Source organism: Dermacentor andersoni, chromosome 9 (genome assembly GCF_023375885.2).
Source record: "Dermacentor andersoni chromosome 9, qqDerAnde1_hic_scaffold, whole genome shotgun sequence".
NCBI lineage: Eukaryota > Metazoa > Arthropoda > Arachnida > Ixodida > Ixodidae > Dermacentor > Dermacentor andersoni.
This window is the reverse complement of record NC_092822.1, coordinates 65,210,925-65,233,725: the sequence shown is the minus strand read 5'-3', so window position 1 is coordinate 65,233,725 and position 22,801 is coordinate 65,210,925. Positions and strand designations below refer to the sequence as shown.

The 22,801-nt window shown below is 49.4% G+C and overlaps 2 protein-coding genes across 2 annotated transcripts in view; both read left to right on the top strand.

Annotated features, from left to right (window-relative positions):
• Positions 1-22,801, top strand: part of LOC126528165 (uncharacterized) — a 69,019-nt gene that overhangs the window by 15,213 nt on the left and 31,005 nt on the right. The gene's annotated exons all lie outside the window — the stretch shown is intronic.
• On the top strand, positions 9,983-12,872 carry LOC129384059 (uncharacterized). Its single transcript, XM_055069174.1, has 2 exons — positions 9,983-10,596; positions 12,141-12,872. Exons 1-2 carry the CDS (start codon positions 10,316-10,318, stop codon positions 12,847-12,849), a joined length of 990 nt encoding a protein of 329 aa, XP_054925149.1. The 5' UTR covers positions 9,983-10,315; the 3' UTR covers positions 12,850-12,872.

Genomic DNA, 22,801 nt, shown 5'->3' with positions numbered 1-22,801 from the left:
TTGCGTTTCCGTGACCAAATGAGGTATTTTGGTTGTATCATTTATGATTGACAAGTGCATTCGCTTTCGTCGTGCTGTCTGTTGCTGTTGACCATGCATGCAGTGCTTGTTCTCACGAAACGTTTCTCTCTACTTAAAGAGAAAGGTAAAGAGGAGCGGCCCAGCATATGCATCTCAAAGATGTGCGTCGCTATTGTTTTGCTCGCTGTACATAACTTCTAGACGTACCAGTTATTTGTGAGTCAATTATTTATTCTGATGACATTGGAACATGCTGGCAACTGTTGTGTCACCGGCTTCTCCGCCAGCAGCAGATTGTCCAATGAGCAAAGGATGATGATAAGAGGCGACATGAAAAAACAAAGAAGGCAAAAGCACTTCTGCCTTTTTATCACGGAGGCAAAAGTGCCGCAAACATTCAAGAGCCGACTTTGAGTCAGTGAGAATAGACTGTGCACACGTGCGAGTAAGCGTGACGCCATCAACCAATGGCGAAATACTATCTATGCGCCATCTATTGGCTTGTGGTTGTTTCGAGATTGCAATTCATGGGCACTCTGTACACGTCTGTTAACTAGACACAGGCTGCAGAAATTCAACACTAAAACATGTTTAGACGTTATTTGGACTGAAAAATTAAATTATATTTCGCCGGCCTATAAAGGGTGTCTTTACTCGCCGGTATTTTACAATCGGGTTCTTCTGAATACGAGTACTCGAAGCTATATTGCGATAGGGTTCTTCTGCATACGAATGGCCTTGCGTTCCGTAAGTTTTCGGTGTGACGCTGGGTGAGCCTATTGATGTCGTTGGCCAGTTTACGCCTGGGCCAGATCGATGACGTTGGCACGAAGCCGATAGGTTCTACCTCGTAGGTCTAAATTTGCCTGACTTGCGAGGGAGCACAAATCTCCTATCGGGAGCCGCCGTGTCTGCATCACCACTGCTCGCCGCCGGCCAGTCGCGAAGGAATTTAGGATTCACTCTCTTTTGGGAGCTACCTTTCTTATCTTGCAACGATTTTGTCACGTCCTACGCGACACGTGCTCAAAGGTCTCCCCTGTTCACACGAGCCGGCATTCCGCAGGGCTGTCTACAGCTACGCTGGCTTTTAAGCGACGCCTGGGGAGACTCGCGACGTGGAAGCGATTGGGGCCACGTTCCGGCTAAGACAAGGATCGCCGCGTAATCTCCGCGATCAACGCTCGCTCGCTCGCTCGCCCGTGCGTGCCGCCGCCACCTGCACCCGCGACCAATGCCAAGAACACGCTCTCGTATCCGAGAGACGGCAGCGGTGCGCCTTGACCAAGACCGGTGCAGAGCCTTGCTGGCGCGCACATACACAACGATCGTCCAAGGCCTCCCCTCACCGGCGTTCGCGTGTGCTCCGCTCCGACAGTTTCACCGTTCGAGAGGGTGCGGTGGTATCGTCGCTCTAGATCAATTCGGTATCGGCGGTGGCTGCCAAGTTCAAGCTCGGCTGAGAGATGAAGCGTTGGTCGTCGCCTCACGCATATAGGAGCGAATCGCGGGGTCCCGCCGACCTCGTTTTGTTTTCATTTCAATGTTATATATACCGCGCCCGGCGGCCCTACGTAATGTGTCGGATCGCGCGCGGCCGACGCCTTCCAGCGTGGCAGAGCCCGAAGTGGTGTTCCGCCGCCTGCTTGGGTCCTCGCAATATACGCTGCAAATTTCGTTAATATGCTACGTCTACCCAACCGGAACTGATGGTTAAGCTATACGTCTCGTCAGGTCTGATGTTAAGTAGCATTGAGCTTCACGACGTATTATGTAAGGATTCGTCTTACATGTGCTAGTCGTTAGAATGTTGGAAGTCCTTGGAAGACACCGACTGGGAGCACCGATTGCTCCCCTGCTTCCGCGTAATAGCTCAGGTGTCCGCTTCGAGAGAAACGGTGTAACAAGTGTACGCGTCGTGGAAGCATGACCGGTGACTTCGGCATCTAACGTACATCTAGATATTGGTGACCGCGGCCGATGAGTAGCCGTGAACAGGTCAGTGAGTCGCAACGAAATGACTTGAAATCTGCACAGGCCAAGAAATTACACTGACCTCCGCGTCCTGACGAAGAGGAAGACGTTTTACGAAAGAGAAAGCAGGTGAAGTCGGCCACAAATGCGTGTCTCTAGCTTGCTATTCCTCATGGAAGGAGAGAGACAGGAAGAGGTAGAGGGCAGGTGATGATGCATTAGTACAGCGAACCACTTCAGGTGCGGAACAGTGCTCCACTGAGATTGACGAGGAAGAATCACAGTGTCGAGATCTGCGTAAAACAGAGTATTTAGCCACCAAGTTTGAGGACAATTAAGGAAGACAGTTTACAACAGCAGCGGATGTCGTTTAAAAAAAAAAGGGGGGGGATTAGGGAAGGGATTCCACCGACCTTCTGTGCGAAATATACTTTCTCCGAAGTACGTCGCATATTATGGAATTACGCTGCCTACGGCGTGCTATGCAGATGTCATCCCCACATCTTCCTGTCCAAAGCCCGCCCTCTGTGCCTCTGCCCAGATCCCTTGGGTGACTGACAGAGGCCACCATACTCCAGGAGCAAGAACATTTGGCGGCGTATATGACACCCAGTCCGAACTATGCTGAGAAATTGGGCGTATGTGCAATGTTTTGTTAAGTACAAGTATTGCAGCAATTTGCACTTTTTGTGAATGGTCTTACTGTCAACTTTTGCCAACGGTGCTATACAGTAGTGCTTGAAAACTTTTGTGTTTATGGTTGTCAATTATTTCAAAATTTAAAAAAAAATTCAAGATGCAGATATGAGCTTGTACGGCCAAGACTTCAACTGCGCATCCACGGTCTCCACGGCTCTTCTCGAGTTTTCTACGTGAGACACCACTTACGCCGATTGCGGTGGGGTCTCAGTGGTAGTTGCCAAGGGAAAGATCGACAAAAACAGCGAAGTCACTTCGATTCGTCCTTACGTATGCACATAAAAGCAAGCGTTAAAGCCGAATCCAACGGTGACCTACTTTACAGCCTAAAGGTCTCGGTACGTCACGGGTCGGCCGCGACTGTTCGTAGCCTGTGCTCTGTGAATCTGGCGTGCCCCGACTGGCTTGCGAGCCAGGTGTTGGTAATGCACAGGGCAGGAGCGTGCTAGGTGTGATGATGCCCGCGCTGGCTGTACTCGATGCACCACTGCCACCTGGCGGGCATTAAGGCGTGCGCAAGCCATCTTACCAGCACAAGGCCTCGTAACAGTTGCGTTTGATGAGGCATTTATCCGGGAACCAAATTATTTCTCTTAGGGGTAGGCACTAATCACATTGAAGGGCCGATGATCTGGGTACAGTAACGTTGTGGCCCTGTACGCTTGTGCAACAAGGACGTTGGTCGCATTCCTGATTGCCACTTCCTTACTCTGCATCAGGGTGCTGTGGCTATCATTGGCAACACGCCCTGTAGAGCGAGTCTCCCAAGTACGAACACTTGCTTCTTCTTCACCGCCACTTTCACGCTAACCTTGTTGCTCTTCGTGTGCTTTCCTCCAATCAAGGTACGGTATAGAAGCGAACTGAATGACATTTCGTTACGAGGTCAAGACTTCGGGATGTTCAAAGGAACAACAAACTTGCTAATGCAATCAGCAAGCTTCATGGTTTTATTGTTCTATGGTGTGTTCCAATATCCTGCCGTCACCAAGGGCACAAGTATTGTGTAGTTCTGAATGGCATCATTAAGTTCTGCCAGTAATCACCAGGTACAATGTAACCTTAGTCCAAAAAATATTTGCGCTCCCAAAACCTCAAGCTGTTCTTGGATCTTCCTTGCATGTTTATCAGCTTTGCTACGTGCGTAACTTGTGGCAATATCCCTCTTCCAGACCTCTTGTATTGTTAAGTCAGTACTGTGCTTCTTACGCTTTCTGCAGACCCCGTTTCCATGTAGATGGAATGGCGTGGTCGCCCTGTTTTTACAGCAGCTGTATGGTTACGATGCCTTGAAAAACCACATCCCATCCGCCGTGGTGTCGTAGCGGCTTTGGTGTTGTGCTGCTAAGTCCGAGGGCTCTGTTTCCAGTGTACTCCGCGGTGGTCGGATTTCGATAGGGGCAAATGCATAAACGCCCGTGTGCGACTTGTTGGGTGCAAGGTAAAGAGCCCCAGGTAGCCAAAATTAATCCAGAGTCCCCCGTCACGGTGTGCCTCATCACCATACCATAAGTTTGGCACGTAAAACCCCATAATTTAATTTAATGTTTAAGCCAAGTCCCAAGCAACCAGTGCCTACTCTTGGGTATTGAGTACAGGCCGGCCATTCCTATCACAGAATGTGAACTCGCGATCTAGAAGCTTCATTTATTCCAGAGCGACGATCTGTTACATTCAGGTTCCGGTCAGCATATGCAAAGCCAACAGCGGACCCGCCAGCTTTTCAAATCTCAATTGGCCATCTAACAGTGTTCTTCGTAATAAACAGAGCGTCAGTAAAAACATCGATGGCGTTTACTTGTTCCCCTTGGTGCTTAAATGCTGGAATCCTTTTTGAGCCAGCAAAAGAAGGTCGCCGTGGATGGTAGGCATCATGGGCCATGAGTGTCCTCGCATCATCGAGGCTCACGTCCACGACGCACAACTTAAACATACCCAGGACGTCGCCTTTCTGATTAGTTTGATTTATGCCAGCTTCCCCACTCACGTGGACTCCAACCAGGATGGAGCTCATGACCGTGCGCAACAGCTCGCCTCGAGGTCCAGCACGATGGCGGCGGGTTCATTACGAAGACAAGCTCGTGCTAGCCTTGCAACGGAAGTAACTTCAGTTTCCCGCACTTCCATATACCGGCTACACGAGCTCGGCGTACCGCAAACCAAGCCTCGTGCCGCATTCCGACGGGGACACGCAGAGTGCAAAAAAAAAGTTGCGCAGATTCAACGAACGTGTTCGAATTTTCGGGGCGCAATTAACGCACTGGTGCGCAGCTAGACGTGATGCGCACAATTTTCTTTGTTTGCAGACTTCGCAACGTGAATAATTCCAGCCAACGTTTACGTTTGGGCACCGCGCAGGCTACCATTTTGACTCACGTGCATTCCTTATGCCTATTCATTACAACTTTCGCAGGCTGCGCCGAAATGCGAATAGTCATTTCGGCTGAGGCAGGCAGGCGGTGAGACGTCGACGCTGAGAGGTTACGAGGACGAATGCGATGTTTGATGCTTGTGGGAAGGAGAATGGGGAGGAGAGATGTACGGGGGAAACTGAGAAGGACAGCGCCTATCTAAACGCATTAAATATTTTTTTACAAACTCTGTGTTACCGTGGCACACGCTAATTCTGGAGTATTGGTCAAGAGTCGGCACATAATCGGCAATCTGAGCATTTAGTGGATCACAACGAGTGCCCAAGAACTGTGTTGTAGCCCAAATATGAGAAATTATGAAAATCAAAGAGGTCGTTATGTATTGCGCGCTGTATCTATCGAGGCGTATGTGTGCTTTGGCGATACCTATATGCTGACGTTGTTTGACGTGTTTTTATGTCGTCTTTCTTTTTTCTTACTTGATTACGAAGAACGCAGTTGCTCTCACTGGAACAACGTTGTCGATGAAATGTTATTTATTTGTTTATTTATTTATTTATTTATTTATTTATACTGCGATCTCTGAGTGATCATAGCTGGTTGGTGCATAACTAATTGTTGCACAGAATAAGCCAGAAGGCACACGAAATGAGCAGTTGACGGAAAGAATGAATGAACGACAGAGATTGTTAGAAAGCAAGAAAAAAAGGCCCAACAAAACCGTAAATTAAACTATAATTAAACCATAAAATTAAATCACGATACACGTACGAGGACATCTGGGGGTGATACTAAATAATACTTACCACATTAAACTTACCCATTTGTTTAGATTTAGGTGCACGTTAAAAAAAACTACGTGGTCAAAATTAATGGTCTATCTCATAGCCGTGAGTGACTTCGGAACGCTTAACCCTCACAATTGCCATTCAGTGCGCACGCACCTGACTTGCTTGTCAAATTTAAGTAATTAAAAATCGGCGACCCTCTATGAGTACCGGCTTTTAACAGCTTTTAGTTCTGATGTTACTCAGAAGCACATGCGCATACGAAGCTCCGTTAAATTTAAACCTAATCCGACCTCTGGTTAAAAAGAAATAACCACTGGGTCATTCCATGACCACGTCGCAATTACGGTTGGAGGCGTGCATTTGTTGCACTGAAGACAGCCTGTGTTGCATCACCGTGTAACCACACATATAAGCCGATTCGTCATGCTTACGTGTGTTGTCTCCAGCGACGCAATCGGCGTTTTGGAAGGTGATCCGCGTTCTGATCTCCCGCATGGGGATAGGATAGGATACGCTTTACGGAAATAATAATCGGGAGGATCGCTAATGGTTGGGGCCCCTAGCAAAGGGCTCCGCTGGCTCTTGCCATCTTCTCAGCTCTCTGTATCAGCTTGAGCTGGTCGTCGAGGGCCGACCTGGACGGCAGTGCCTCCCATTGCTCCCTCGTGGTGTTCGCGTCGTGCTGTTCTATGTTGTGTAGCGCGCACTCCCGCGTAACGTGGTATGGTGTTAGTGTGGCCCCGCACCACAAGGGGGAGAGGGCTGTTGTAGAAGAGGAAGGCTGTCCTTACCGGGTGGCTCCGCCAGGGCACCTAAACCTGCAGACTCCCCAAGGCTATCGCACGGTAGCACGCGCCTCTCGAAAAGATGTAGTCTTTGACTACCGTGACGCGCGATAAATGGGACAAAGAAAGGCGACACATCACCAACTGACTAGAAATTTTTACTCTTCTAAAGTCGTTGGAGTTTGGCGGCGAACGCGCTCCGCAAATCGGTTGTGCGCAAGAACGGGCCCTTTGCATCGGCTCCTTTTTCTTTTTTTCTGATTGGCCGCGAAAGTCCGAGCACCACACGAAACCCAAGAACGCAAGAAAGTTATACATTCGCTTTTAAAATAAACTTCGCACAAATTTTAGTTCATTTCTATAATTTAGCGTGAGGTGACGTCTCCGTCCAATTTACCAGAGGGATGACGTCGCCCGCAGCCGACGTCACTTGCTCTGCGGCGACTCACATGAGCACCGAGGGTTGCGCAAGCATACCGAATCAGGCATTTCCTCCTGCCTGAGGCTGCTACGGGAAACCTCGCCGTCTATATACCGTCGTATATTTCACTGCTTCTTCCTATGTCGTTGCGCCGGTGCAAGTCCTTATCGCGAGGCGCGCATGTAGGTTTTTCTAATGAGGCTCGCAAGCTCTGTGCATATATATATTTTTTGGAGATGCAATCTGTAAGAGTCCAATCACACGTGCGCTAATATGTACACTCAAGGGCACAAGAACGTGTGCGTACGGACGCGTGGGGAGGCGGGAGACGACAGAAGAAACGTTTGAAAGAAATACGAAAAAAAAAGGCTTTGTTAGATAATCTACGCGAACGCTTATTAGGTATACATCAGAAAAACGCCAACCGGGCACTAATGCGCAAAGGCCCGGAGTGACGCTCAAATTCAGTGTATAGCTTCTGCTGGAGTCCGCAACAATCACGCGGGCCTGCACAAGACTGCCCGAAAAGCGCTATGTGGTGTGTGTGCGTGTGTGTGTGCGTGCGTGCGTGTGTGTGAGCGGCAGTTTAGTGATTGTTTTAGATCATACAGAATTTTTTTTACCACTGCCTGTGGCAGAATGTACGATTTTAGTCCTTCCGCTGGATTGCTGGACGAGGCCGACATTACTTGCACGAGAAATGAGAATTCGTGATCGACTAATCAACACAATCGGGGAATTTGTGGCTTTGTCAGGCTGCCGGATAATGTGGGAGCTTTTAATACAGGCTCTCGCCAACATGTGCATCTGATGGGAAAAAATCCAGTGGAATCCATCTCACGATGCGTGTCGTCGTTAATGCGACTAGCATTCGAGCTATGTGGCGACACAACGTGCTGAAGGTACCGCTAGTTAGAATCTGTGGTGGTCAACATGAGATTGTCATTGTCCCGGCTATATGCGACATACAATGTACACGGTATCGGCCCACTTCGCTATGACACTCGCTCGCCAAGGCCGGCCATTGCAATGAAGACGACAGAGTCACGACGATGGAATGACGAAAAAGGAATGACGTTGATGGAACGACGAAAGCGGTGTGACGACAAGACAACTGGATGGCGATTATTAAAATCGTGACAACGGTATAACGACAACAGCTTGACCACGAAGGCACGATGACAAAGGAATGACCACGAGTGTACGACGACACATGGCGTAACGACGAATGTTTGACAATTATGGCGGGGCGACGACTGTATGACGCGAACCGGATGACGGAGCTGCGATGAAGACAACCGAACGACCCCGACGGCATGATGACCAAGGTACGACAACAAATGCATGACGACGACCACATGACGACGTCGCCATGTCGACAATGGTATGACAACGGTGGCATAATCACATTTGAATGACGACAGCATGATTACGATGGAATGTCGAAAAAAAAAATGACAGCGCATGTCTGAATATATATTCAGACAAAGTTGTCTCAATATACATGTCGCGGGTCCAATGCCACCCTCTGCCGAGAAAACTTTGAATATTTTTTTTTCATTGAAGAATGCCACATACTCAGTGGCACATAGTCAGGAACCCAAATTGGCGTCAAATAGGTTCATTGATAAGCGGCACATACCTATTGGCACGTATCATCATCATCAGGCGGGCCACGGCCACGGCAGGGCAAAGGCCTCTCCCATACTTCTCCAACTACCCCGGTAATGTGCTAATTGTGGCCATGTTGTCCGTGCAAACTTCTTAATCTCATCCGTCCACTTCACTTTCTGCCGCCCCCTGCTACGCCTCCCTTGGAATCCAGTCCGTAACCCTCAATGACCATCGGTTACCTTCCCTCTTCATTACATGCCCATCACATTACATTAGATACGTTACGTATGAATTTGCCCAAATTGGCGTGAAACCCTGTTCCCACAGCACGACAGCCAAATGCTCTACCCATTAGACCATGGACTAGCCAGTCACCCAAGTTGCCACGAAAACGGTCAAAGACGCAGCCCGACAAAAACAGGGCCCTAAAGCGGCGTAAAGTCCTCAATAATTGCTAATCTCATTAATAAGCTACAAGTTATATGCACCGTCCAGTCACTTTTCTTTTAATGCGAACATTATTCTTTGGGGAATTCACGCACTTTTCGGTACGTCCGTTAGTATCTAACCTTTTGCATATTAACTTGTGCCATTGTGCATGTGCCACTGTGTTTGTGCAAGAATAAACATCATCCTTCTGTCGTCATCGTTACCCATCGCGCTCCTCTCTCTTTCCCCATTCTTCCCTTTCCTCCAACCCAGAGTAGCGGACTAGAGGAACGTGGCTCAGGCCGACCCCTCTGCATGTCGTATCATTAACCCTGTTCTGTCTAACGCTCTCTTTATATATACAACTTGGTCCACTGGATATCTGCAACTGGGCATGTCGCACTTTGTATTTCCCGCAATAGACAACTTGGGCCATTGAGTATGTGCAATCGGGCAGGTGACACTGCTTATATGAACATTCACCCCCCATTGGGACCCTTTTTCTTCCCCTCTTCCCCTTCCCTTACGTAGAGTAGCAGGCCAGATGCTCCATTATCCGGCCGACCTCTCTACATTTTCCAGTCATTAAAAAGCTTTTTCTTCTTGGTCAATCCTCCAGAATGGGTATGGACCGCAGGGTAAGTGTCCGCATAGACAAGAAGAAGAGACAATAAGTCGGCAAGAGAAAGTTGAAGAAGTGATCTACAGAGAAATGAAAGAAAGAAGTTGGCATCAAAAGTAGCTGAGTATGGAGAAAGAAGCGAAGTAGACGGAATGGCACCAGAGCGTGCATCGAGCGAGGAGCGTTGTTGTTGCAGCCGCAAAATATGGCTCGTACCCGCGAGGGGGAGTGGCCACACTGGATGGACTGAAGCATTGAGTTGCAGAGAAGTGAAGAAGTCGGTAACAGAAAATTGAAGTCGACTACACAGAGGTGAATAACTTGGCAATATGGCGTGTCACTTCACTGCTGCAATGCTGTTTGGACTAACGTCGACATTCATCGTGAGATGGGTTAATCTGTCGGAATTTTGTATTCCTTTACACTTTTTGAAATTCTCTATTTCTTACCGCCTGCTTCTTGCCTAATTCCCTATAATGGGTAAGTGCAATCGCTCGGGAACAAGGACGGGACACCAAGACGGAGGCCATTTTTTTTTTCGAGAGCACGGTAATAAGAACACTACGGGGACTCACTCCGCCTGAACCATGGGCAAGCCAAAGCAGGGCAAGTCTGGCAAGAAAGGCAAGAGAGGCAAGGGCTCCACGGCCAGCAAGGACCGGTCTCCGAGCCAGAAAACTAAATCGAACGAGTCCAAGACGCCGGAATCAGGGGCATACACCCCGACCAGTGGAGGCGAGTCCGGAACCAAGGCCTCGTCCGCATGGCCCCCGGCCCTGAACCGACCCATGATGTCGCCGTTGGTGTTGCCCTCTGACTACACCAGGGACGAACTCCGGCGACCGTCGACGATATACATCTGGAGCTGGTGCGTGTATTAAGGTGTTACACTTTTGGGGGGGCATACATGTATATACCATCGCCAATACCCGTATCGTCACCAGCCTATCTAAAAGGCGCCTCATCGGGCCCTGTCGGAGAGAGAGAGAAGGAAGAAAAGGCAGTGACGTTAACGAAAATTTGTCAAATTTGCTACCCTACACTTGGGCAGTGAAAGAGAGACAGTGGAAAATCAGACATATACCTTGCAATTTTCGCCGCCGTCTGCGTACCCATCGGACATTTTGGTTGTCAGCTTGGGTCGTTATTTTGTATTCCTTGACATTTTTTTATTCTCTATTTCTTGCCGCCTGCTTCTTGCCTAATTCCCTATAGTTCTTACGTCGTTCTTACGCTAAATGTATTCGTAAGAGCATGCCAGCAGCCACCCAGTTGTCATGTTGGACATATTAGCAAAGACGGACTGGGCAGTGACAAACACCACTCACGAACGAAAAGCTTTGTGAATGTGTCCTTATAGGATTTGTAAAGCACTGTTCTAGGGGAGCGTTCTACTGCAGCGATTAGAAAATCGGATTGGCTGCATCGGGGACGCAGTGTTAGGCTGCTGAGCACGAGGTCGCGCGATCGAACGTATTTCTCTGACCCTCCCTCGCGTGTCGCGTTGGGGGTCTGCGTTCCATTGTCACGCACATTGTCGTTCACAATGGCGGCCCTGTTCAGCTTTTCCTCGGCTGCTTCAAGCCTTTTTTCAACTACCTTCCGTGCCTCACGCTCACTGTTTAGCTCATTTTTGAGCTCTTGCACCTGTTTGAGAAGCTCTTCCTGGAAAGTCTCCATTTTCTGCAGCCTAGTATCGACATCACATTGTGTGCCGGTTGTTTCGACGCCCTCTCCATTCTCACCCGCTTCCTCATCTGCCTTGAGGGACCCCCCCCCCCCCACTACTGCCTGCTTTACCGGCTTTCTCGCCTTGTATTGCACGGCTTTTTGCAAATACTATAATACTATATCAATGCAGAGCACGTGCCTTTTAGAAAAAAACGATACGCACAGGATCCAAATCCTCAAAATGCCGCAAAGCAACTGTCACCACTGTTTCAAAAATAAGCAATGTCGCGGAGACCGAAGGTATGACACGCTCTCGCACGCGCTCAACCACGCGGCCACGCTCTCACTTTTCTACTAAACACGCACAGTGAAACCGCTAATAGCTATTTGTCTTGCCACTTCCAAGCTACTAGTTAAAGACTACAAACACTCAACGTCCCACCCGGCTGCACGTGTTGGAACACGTGGCACGAAAGGACGCTCTAGTCATCGCGCCGTGTTTCAGCGCCATTTTAGCACGAGAAGCGTCTGCGGAGTGGCGACGAGCGCACGTTGGCGCCGTTGCTACGCCCGAGCAGTGTAGGCGGCGCCACGGTCGAGGAGGGAGCGTGAAAGAGAGGAGAAACGAGGAGTGAAGGCGGAGGAGGAGAGCGTCGCTACTTTACGAAGGTTTAGGGGTTTTATAACAACCACTTTACCTCTCTCTCTCTCACTCTCTCTCTCTGCGCTGCCACGCTGTAGGGACAACATATGGTTCTTCCCCATGGGCCTGCTGGCCATCGTGATCATCGTGTTCGGCATGGTCGCCTTGTGGTACGTCCTGCCGGCTCGGGACGCGCGCCACGGCCCCAGCAACGCGACGGGCCTTGCCGCCAACGACACGGCCAACGCGACCGAAGAGGCAGCCCTCGCGACGCTTCAGGGCTCGCTCTCGAGCAAGGAGGCGAGGTTTGGCGTCGGTGACGCGACAGACGGTGAGCTCACCACGCTTCACGGCGCCCTGCTCGTCCCGCCGTACGACGACGACGCGGGAGGCGACTGGTCCACCGAATTAGAGCCGGAAGCCACCGCGTCGGTTTCCCGCGCGCATCGCGTGCCTCGTGAAAGAGCCCGCCCGCCGACGGCTCCGCCCAAGTCCACGCCGGCTGGAACAGAAGCCTCAGAGAGGCCGAGACACTCTCGGCAATCTACGCGCCAATCGCCAGCCAGTTCGCGGAAGTCGAGTTCTACGGGGTTCGCGGTACCAGCGTCGGAAAGCGGCGCGCAGAGCTCGGCGTCGCCGGTGCGGCTGCTCGGCTCTTCCAAGGGAGCGTACGATTCGTCAGTCGGACCTGCTGCACCCTTCGTAACGTCGTTTGCAACTGAACAGTCATCGACGGTAGACTCCTCCTCGACGCAGGCTCCGACTTCCAGGTCCACGGAAAGCTCCAGCGGGGCACCGGCTTCGTAGATGCAGCTAGCCGTCGATCGCGTGCAATATACTTGTAAATCGAGGTCGTTTGTTGTCTATTGTCCGCGCAGCTATCGGTATCAGCAGTGTTGTTTATCCACGGCTGTGCAATTGAACCAATCGGTTTATTAATTATCGTGACCGGTCATTGAAATCGCAGTGTCCAGAAAGCATAACTTCCACGTAATGTTGCAACAATTATGCTGTATGCGGGACGGCAATGACCATATGCTAACTACATGCATGCCAGCTAAGTACGCTTAGAAATTTGCATTGAAATACCCTGCTAAGTACTGTTGTGAGAAATATGAGCGGGAACACGCGAACGGCGTGGCACATGGCCTCGAAACCGAGTTAGAGCGATACACGGAGGACGTTGTCGATAACAGAGGGGAAAGGGGGCGCCCTTGCGCTAGCTGTTGGCACTCCCACATCGCCTGCGTTTGTCGAAAACGGCAGTTAACGGCATTTCATTGGCCGCCGATAGCCGATATAAGACGCTTACGTGCGCAGTAACTTACAGTGAGTCATTTTTCTTTTTAAATCATGCTTCTTTTCTTTAGAGCGCAGCGCTTAGGCGCCTGTTCCTGCGTTCAGCGTAAGGTATTTTCATATATACCGCCATAGGACCAGATGTATATCTTATGGAGCGCATCGTGTCACGCCTTGCAGGCATATGGTCAGGTTTCCCAGGGAAGTAGCGCTCGAATGTTTGCGACTCAAAATAGTACTGATATTAGCCACGCTTCGGTGCATAAATTTATCAGTAACCGCAATATCAAACAGCTTTATCAGTGTGCGTTGGCGATGCGAAGTTCCGCACTTTGTATAAAGAGACGAGTGCCAACAGTTATTAGAACATGTAGCGTCTTCCTCTCCACTTTGTTTCCGACCGTGGCTGCCGCGTATCGCCCATAGCAGGGTTCCAGGCTACCTGACACGAGCACCTGTGTTCCCGCTCATATTGCTCGCGATAGCGCACTTAAAAAGTTGTCAATTTGCATCAAAAAAAAGTTTTAAGCCCACGTTCGGAGAAAGCGCGACTAACCAGTTGCGTGGCGATTCCAAGTATATTGTTTTGGACAAATTAAGCGTGAATTGCTCGAACAAAACAAGGGAAGGAATGAAAGCTTTGGAGTATACGAATCCTTACTAAGCATATACATAGCAGTAAGTGATTATGAACACTTCAAAAGCCAACTGCAACAATATCTTAGACCGCGTAAAAAGCCTAGTTTCATATATTGTTGGTATAGAGCGTATTCCGCGCGCATTCGTACTTTCGAAATAGGAGTCGACGCATCACGAAAGATTCGCAAAAGTAGACATTATTTATGCCGAAACTGAAAAAGGAATCGCTCGTCGAGGGAGATTCGTGCGGACGCGCAGCTCCTCTACATAGCCTCTGAGATTAGGCGCCGCCCGCGGCTCCGCGTAGAGCGTCGAAAAATCTCGGAGGCTACGAGCCAGGACTTGGGTCATATCCGTTCATAACCAGGTGCGTCCGTCGTCTGCTTAAGTGATATTAATATGTTGCTACTAAATAGGCAGTTACATGCAGCCCTGCAGCATCGGCAAGATTGTCTTAGTAGTATAAATAACTCATCATAAATTTCGCCAAAGTGAAATTTAGTTCCATATTCCACAAATGTATGCGTTTTAAGTTCAGAGTTAATTATGTAGTCTTGCCAGACATCGCTGAAGTCAGCAGAAGTTTGCACGGAAACCTTTAGGGACTACGGGAAAGCGCTTCGTCAGCTGCAGCGACGCCCGCCCAGGTTCGTTGCCGATTTCGCACTTACTAGCTTCAAAATACCAACACGCACTATTCGTGGCTTTTACGCGTATGTTCACGTGTGCCGTCACGTGGTGCAAGTAGTTATTTGAATGTTTCACCTCAATGGCGTCTTCTTATCAGACTGTCGCGATCATTTGAGAATGCATACTTATTGCCCTGCATAATTTAGGTACATCATTGTTCTTTAACTGCGCAATTCCGTAAACATTTAACACATGCCTTGCTACATTTTATTGCGATAGCAATTATATGGACACTCCAGGCGCATTTCTGCCGTCGCCGTGAGGTTCCATATAAAGTCCAAGGGCGATAAAACCCTCGCACGCGCCGAATGCTGTATGTGCGAGTGAAAGCGTGCGACGCTGAGCCGGTGATACGGTGAACGCAGTGCAATCTCTCGTGCGCGAGCGAGGAACGCGGACTGGAAGCGTGCCCTCTCCTGACGCACGCGATGCACAGGGTCAGGCTGGGAGGAGGGGCGTTCTTCTCCGGCGGCTGCCAGGGTGCCTCGATGTCCTCCTCGCCCGCCGCTCCGCACAGAGTGGAGACAACCGCGGCGTCTTCTACGGCATTGGGCACATGAATGGTGGACGCCGTGGTAGACGCCTTTGGTGGACGCCGTAGGGACGCGTTGCCAACGCTCGTGTGTCCTGAAAGTGATCTGCGCCCGCGCGGGCCTCATCTTCAAAGCGATCTGCGATGTTTGCAGAGTGCGCGTAGTAGCGGTAGCTTCGTATGCGCTCTGCTTTTGACGTCTCGTTCGCGTTGAAGCGAGATATGCACGAAGGTCAGTTCGCGTGCTGCTGCCCCGATTCTTCACTCCAGCATTTTGACAGCGAATTTCCGCCCTCATAGAGCGAGATGGGTTTGTGTGAGCGCGCGTGACACCATGCTTGTTAATCAACAATAAGGCAATTCGATGCCAAAGTGCTTGGCTTTGCCCTCACGTGCCGCAACCGGATCAGTAACTCCATCGACCCGTTTGGTAATAGCTTAAATATATATCTAGCGTATGGAAAGACCGTAAAGCACAGAAGTATATGGAATAAAATAATTAGAGGAGGAGGAGGAATAAACTTTATTTGTGCACAGCAGATTTGAGACCTAGGCCTCTCTACCTAAATGACGGCCTCGAGCCCTTGGGCCCTGGCGGCATCTTCGGCCTACTGGATTGCCTTGAGTTGGTCTTCCAGTGCACAGCTGAGCAACGCGGTCTCCCACTGCTCTCTGGTCTTATTCATTTTATTCTGTATGGGTGTACGAGGACAAGCCCAAACCATATGTTCTAGGTCCGCCCTTTCTTGACAGAATCTACATCTATCCGTGTAAAGGTCCGGGTAGTAGCGGTGGTAGCCCACCGGGTTCGAATATATATCTGTTTGTAAGAGGCGCCATGCCGTCGCTTGCCGTCTACTTAACGAGGAGTGTGCCGGGGGGAAATGGGCCCTTCTCAATTTATACTGTTTGGTGATCTCGTTAAAGCCGGTCATCCGGTCTCTCTCCGTTCCCAGTATTTGTTGCGTGTCACCTGCTCGGCCTGTCAGTTCTCGAGCCAGGTTGTGCGCTATTTCGTTCCCGGGAAGGGAGGATTGTGCGCGTGCCCATATAATGTGAATGTCGCGATCTTCACGAAAGCTGCTTTAGAATTCTCAGTGCTTCCGGCGAGATTCTTCCTTTTGCATAGTTCTTGACGGCTGTCTTGCAGTCGCTTACTACGATGTTAGCTTCCGTGGAGGCTATTGCCAGTGCTAAGGCAGCTTCCTCCGCCACGTCTGCCTTCCATGTTTTTACCGTACCGCTAACTCTGCAGTCACCCTCTAGACTCGTAGCAACTATCGACATACTCTGTCCATTTGCGTACTCCGCCGCGTCCCTGGCACTACGGAATCTTTTGTGGAGAGCTCTCGCTCTTGCGTTTCTTCGATCTTGGTGAAACTCCGGGTGCATGTTTTTCAGGATTGGGGGTATTGATAGATCTTCCCTTATTTTCCTTGGGATGTCTCTCCGCACTCCGTGCTGTGCTTCGTAGGTTATTCCGATGTCATCTAAGATGTGTCTCCCCGTCAAACTCTGTGTAAGCCTTTCATACTGCGCTACTCTCTGGGCCTCAATAAGTTCGTCTAATGTGTTGTGCACGCCGAGCGCCAAGAATTTCTCGTTTGATGTATTTGCCGGAAGTCCCAAGGCTGGCTTATACGCCCTTCTATTAATGCAGTCTATCTTGGCTTTCTCCGCAGCGTAGAGCTTGAGGTAAGGAACCACATATACAATACGACTGATTACGAATGTTTCTATTAATCGGATGAGATTGTGCTCTTTCATGCCATAGTGCCTGTTGGATATCCGCTTTATTAGTCTGATTGTTTGTTGAACACTATTGTCAAGTAGTCTAATGGTTTCTCCGTTATGGCCGTTTTCGGATATGCGGAGTCCCAGTATTGTCAGGCTCTCCACTATCAGTATCGTGGTGCCTTCTACTGTGACCACAATGCCCGGCCTTTCCCTAATGCTTTCTCGACCCCGGCATGTGGGTCTATAGAGCAGAAGTTCTGATTTTTGCGAGGAGCATCTCAGTCTCTTGTATTTGATGTAGTCTTCCACCGTGTTTACTGCTGTTTGAAGGATCTCTTCCACATGCCCATCGCTTCCACCCGCCACCCAAAGGGTGATGTCGTCCGCGTAGAGGCTGTGTCCGAATCCTTCTATCTTTTCGAGTCTCGCAGGAAGACCGATCATTGCCACGTCGAATAGAAAGGGAGATAGGACTGAACCCTGCGGGGTACCCCTATTACCTAGTTTGAGCGCGTCCGATTTGGATTCTCCAATTGAAATCTTTGCGGTACGATCTGTCAAGAAGTCTTTTATGTACGCGTATGTTTTACGTCCTACATCCAGCTTTTGGAGATTTCGTAGTATGGCCTTGTGCGTGATGGTGTCAAAGGCCTTAGTTAGATCGAGACCTAGTATTGCCTAAGTGTCTAGACTTTTCTCACCCGCATCTATGATCTGATGTTTTAGTTTGAGCATAATATCCTGCGTCGATAACTTTGGTCGAAATCCAACCATGTTATGTGGGTAAAGTCCTCCGTCATCCATGTATCTCGTGAGACGTGTGGCAACCACATGTTCCATGAGTTTAACGACGCAGGATGTCAGCGATATGGGCCTTCGTCAGTTGTAGTTTCTTTCCAGGCTTTGGTATAAAAAATGACTTGGGCTGATTTCCATTGACTTGGAATGCTGCCTTGCTTCCAGCAGTTATTCATGTAGTCCGTGAGAGCTCGGATGGATACATCGTCGAGGTTCCTGAGTGTTTTGTTGCTTATCCCATCAGGTCCTGGTGCAGATTTTGAGTTGAGCCTGGTAAGTTCATATCTGACTTCTGCCTCCGTAATAGGGGTATCAAGATCAGGACTCTCGTTACCTAGGTAATCCGGAAGCAGTTCTCTATCCGCATCTCCAACGTACATCTTTTGGAGCTCTCGTAAGAGCTCTTCTTCTGTACCGTTGTAGCTGTGTATAACCTTCTGTAGATTGTGTCTTTGTATGGTTTTTGTACTTCCGGGGTCCAAGAGGCATCGGAGAATGTTCCAGGTCTTGGACATTCCTATCTGCCTTTCTACCAAGTCGCACGTGGCTTCCCACTTTTATTGGGTTAACCTATTTGCATATATCTCGATTTCCTTGTTTATTTCCACAATTCTCTTCCTTAATTTCCGATTATGTTTTTGCTTTTTCCATCTTTTCAGCATGCTACTTTTCGCTTCCCACGTGTGCAATAATCTGCTATCCATCTCCTCTATACCTGCCTCCTCTGGAACAGTTTTGGTAGCTTGTTTAATGTTTTCTTGCAGTTTCTCTGCCCATTTCTCAATGTCCGTTACAGTGTCTTCCGCATCATCTTGTCGGATTTTGCGGAAAGAGTCCCATTCTACTAGCTTCAGTTCTCTTCCCCTCTTTTTCCTTGGGCCCGCTTGTACCGTTGTGACGACGATGTAATGGTCACTACCTAAGCTTTCCTGCATGTTTGTCCATTGAGAAACTGCTACATTCTTCGTAAATGTGAGATCTGGTGTCGTGTCGTTGGTTGCGCTGTTTCCTATTCTGGCTGGTGCCTGAGGGTCAGTTATGAGCGTTAGTCCTTCGCGCTGAGCGTCTGCCCATAGGCTTCCGCTCTTAATGTTCTCTATGCTGTATCCCCAAGCCGCGTGTGGCGCGTTAAAATCGCCGACCACGACTAGTGCCTGCTTGTGCGCTACGCTCAACACATTGCGGAATAGTGGGCCGAATTTGGGCTTGTGTCGGGGTGGACTGTATATGTTGAGAGTAAATAGACTTCCCTCTTCTTTACGGGAGGGGATTATTTCAATCAGGACGTGGCCTATGCCGCGCACACCGGTATCGTGCTCGACAGCCGAGAGGTTTCTGTGTATCAGCGTCGTGACGGTTGCCTTCTCGCCGGAAGCACTGCACGATTTATATCCCGATAATTTTGCGATCCCCCCGGTTTCTTTCCGGGTGATGACATCTGGCGTCTCCTTACTTGTTACGAACTGCTGCAGGTTTCCTCGCTTGCGACGATACCGCGGCAGTTCCATTGCCAAATCGTGTATTGGTTACGCGGCGCCATGTTGATTTATCTGTTCTTCTCCGGTGGCCTTTCTATTTTATACCGCATTCGGTCTGCTATACGGTTTGCTTTTAACCGGTCCTGCGCCTGCCGGCCTAATATCCTTTGGTGTGTTTTCTAGTGCCGCTACTCTATTCTCTAATCCATCGAATCGTTGTTTAATCTCTACATACATGTTTGTGATTTGTTGCTGTAACCCATCGAACATTCCTTTAAACGTTCCCATAACCTCGCTGATTGCAAAGACATTCTTTTCTTCAACCGTTTCTTGCGCCCTCCTTTTGTGTGGCGGTGCTTCTCCGTTCGCTTGCGTGGGAACGGGCGTTGGAGCCCGACTACGCGTCGACGTCGTACTGGTTGGTTGGTTACAAACTTTATTTCTTCTATTTACAAGAGAGCTGTGAGCTGAGCCCTAAGGGCCCAGCCCTTACAAAGTCTAGGGGGCGGTCCCTAGTCCGGGACCCCCGTGGCTTCTGCAGCGGCTTTGGCTCGGGCCACCAGGGCACGTTGTTCCTGGAGGGTTGGCGGAGGGTGCGTTGCCATTCTTTTGTTGCTGAAGCTTCGCGTTTTCTGCCCTGAGCTGCTTGATCTCATCTTTAAGCGTTGCATTCTCTTGGGTAATCTGTTCTAACATGTTTCTAATCTGTGTCATTTCCTGTTCTAGGGCGGACCCTTTAACTTTAGGCGATTGAGTAGCAGTGCCGGAGACCGCGCTTGCCCAGCTCACCTGTGCTTTGCTCCCGTCTCTCCCTCGATTAGTTCTCGAACCCGACCTCGACCTTGATCTCGTCCACGATCTATAATATAGAGCGTGAATCTTTTAAAGCGTTACCACATAGTACAACAGCTGAAGCATTCAAAGCATAAAGAAGCTTGAGATTTCTACCTCTGCGATAAATGTTGTCTGCAGTTGCGAAAATGAAGTTCTTTTGCGTTGACTGTGGCTTGTGCTTACTTTTCGGCATCTACCCATCGGCGGATGCGTTTCTAAACTACGGCGTAGTTAGCTACCCCACCGCCTGCGCAACGTTGTCGATATTAAGAGGAAACTTGAGCGCAGGGCCAACTTCTGTTTCACTATTCAAACACACGGAAAACGCAGAAATGCTTTTATCGGATACATGTTTGATACATTAGAACGAAATTGTTGCATTTGAGAGAAGCTGAATTCCAGCAGCTGTTGGAAGCGGTACCTTGATTTGTGAGCCTGATTTCTTTAGAAAGATGGTAGAAAATTTGTAAGCTAAAAGCGTTTAACCAAATATGCTTTTGCATTCTCACACGTAAGCAGACACACGCGTCTCTGCTGAAGTCAAGGCACAATTCTACCAGGACGATAACATATACAAAAATGGAAGCAGTGTGTTTAGAAAAAAGTTTATTTCAAGAAGAGGCGATACGATCAGTGAGTCACAATCATGGTACCATACCACCAGGATGATAACATATACAAAAAAGGAAGCACTGTGTTTAGATAAAGTTTATTTCAAGAAGAGACGATACGATCAGTCAGCCACAATCACGGTACAATTTCACCAGGACGATAATATATGCAATGTACGAAGCATTGTATACATCGCACGTATTAAAGGGAGTCTCTGAGTCCACACTCACTAACTTATAACCACATAGACCCACGGAAACCCACAGTTGCACATAAATTAATTGTCACATTACACAGTATTATGTTCAATATATGCAGTGTACACAATGGTTATGTACATTGATGATGTGACTTTACATAGTTTTGTAGCGATGCTGTGATATGTGTATATACAAAGATGATCATGCATACGAGAGCCCACAGAAGTCACGGGCACTTACGTACATCTACATTCAGTGAATTCTTTTAATGGCCTGGCTAAACAACCAGGCTGGTTGAAAATTAAAACTCACGCATCCATCAGTCACTGACAGGAAACGGCATGACCGCTGTCGAACAACTCCTCTTCCCCAAGAAAGAAGAACTCCTCGGACAGAAACGACAGTATGCATATCAAAGTAGAGCCTCCCCAGAAGTGGAAACAGAGCGCGGCGACGATGTCCCGCGGCAACTGCCTCGCGCCGGTTACGACACAAACAAAAGGCCACAGCAGCAAATAAAAGTCGCGCGAAGCGGCCACGTGAGAAGCGACCAGATGTAAGCGCAGAACTTCAGGTAGTGCACGCGGATTACGTCTGCATCGCCAAGCAGCAGCTGACAAACGCGACGCTGCGATGAGGGGTTGGAAACGCCTCCGTAGCTCACGCTGCCATGACCGCATCAGCGGAGTCAGTCGATTGGCCCCAAGGGCAAACGGAGCTCCGTGGCGGTATGCACCAGTTCTTCTGACGTACGTCGTCCGAGTGCACGTCCTTCAACTGAACAGTGCAGACGACAGTGCACCTTGAGCGCGCCCCATGACTCTGGGTCAGATTTAGAAACAGAGGCGCGCAAGACTCTTGACAGTCAAAACAAGAGCACGAGTGTGCGTCATGTAGAACACGGATGTTGAGACGCCAAGGTTTTAGTGATGAGGAAGCAGGGAAGCAAATTTCAAGTATAAATGGTCTGTGATCGGAAATATAAACAGGATATGAAAGTAAAGTTATCGCATCAGATTGGGATACATACTGAGCTAAATTGCTTGGCACATAGGCTCGGTCTAACCTGCTTGACGACGCGCCGCGTCGCCACGTCCAGACAAATGAAGAACCATGAAAAAGTCGATACGCATCCTGCAACGAAAAGTGCTGGACGAGGCGACGTAGCTCCCGTGCGTTCCAATCAGGGCGACGCCAGCCAGGGCCTTGCACATGTGCTCGCGTGTCTAAAACCCAATTAAAATCCCCAACAAGCACCACGTGACGACCGTCCCGGAAATTCACGTCCATGTCATGAAAAAAATAATTGGACTTAATGGCCTGCGCGGGTCAAATATGGAAAAAATCCGTAATCTAAATGAAGGTAGTACACAATCAAATGCCAATATTCGCCCAGGGGAGGCCGGCGAACGTAGCGTGTTTTGAATGCCCGAGCATGCGTCTTCTTTTTTATTTGCCGACGCTGCTTGACGCGGTGTCAGGCCAATCTCTTTGGTTACTTACGGCGTCGCGCGCAGTCGCGATCGCAGCTGACGCCGAGTATGAACGCCGCACAGGGCACGCGACCGTAGGGTGACGATCCCCGCAACGCCAACAAGGACGGTCACATACGTCGCTTTCATGGCCATGGATACCACAACGGCCACAGAACGCTGCGGTGCACTGTGCAGGGTATAGCGGTAGTTGCAAGCCGCGGTAGTCAAACGTCACACGATGACCAGAGAATCGCAGGTAATTGGGAACCCCGGTTGTGGCGCTCATTTGCATCCGAATGAAGCGGATGCCCGTGAGCACGCCACGTCGTCCGCTCATTAAGGCCAATGTTGACAGACAGACCCTTGCTGTATACGGTGATAGTGCCTGAACGAGGACTTAGTTCGGAACGAAGGACGGCAAGAAGAGGCAGGTTACGTTGGTGACCTGCGGGTCGACGGGAACTA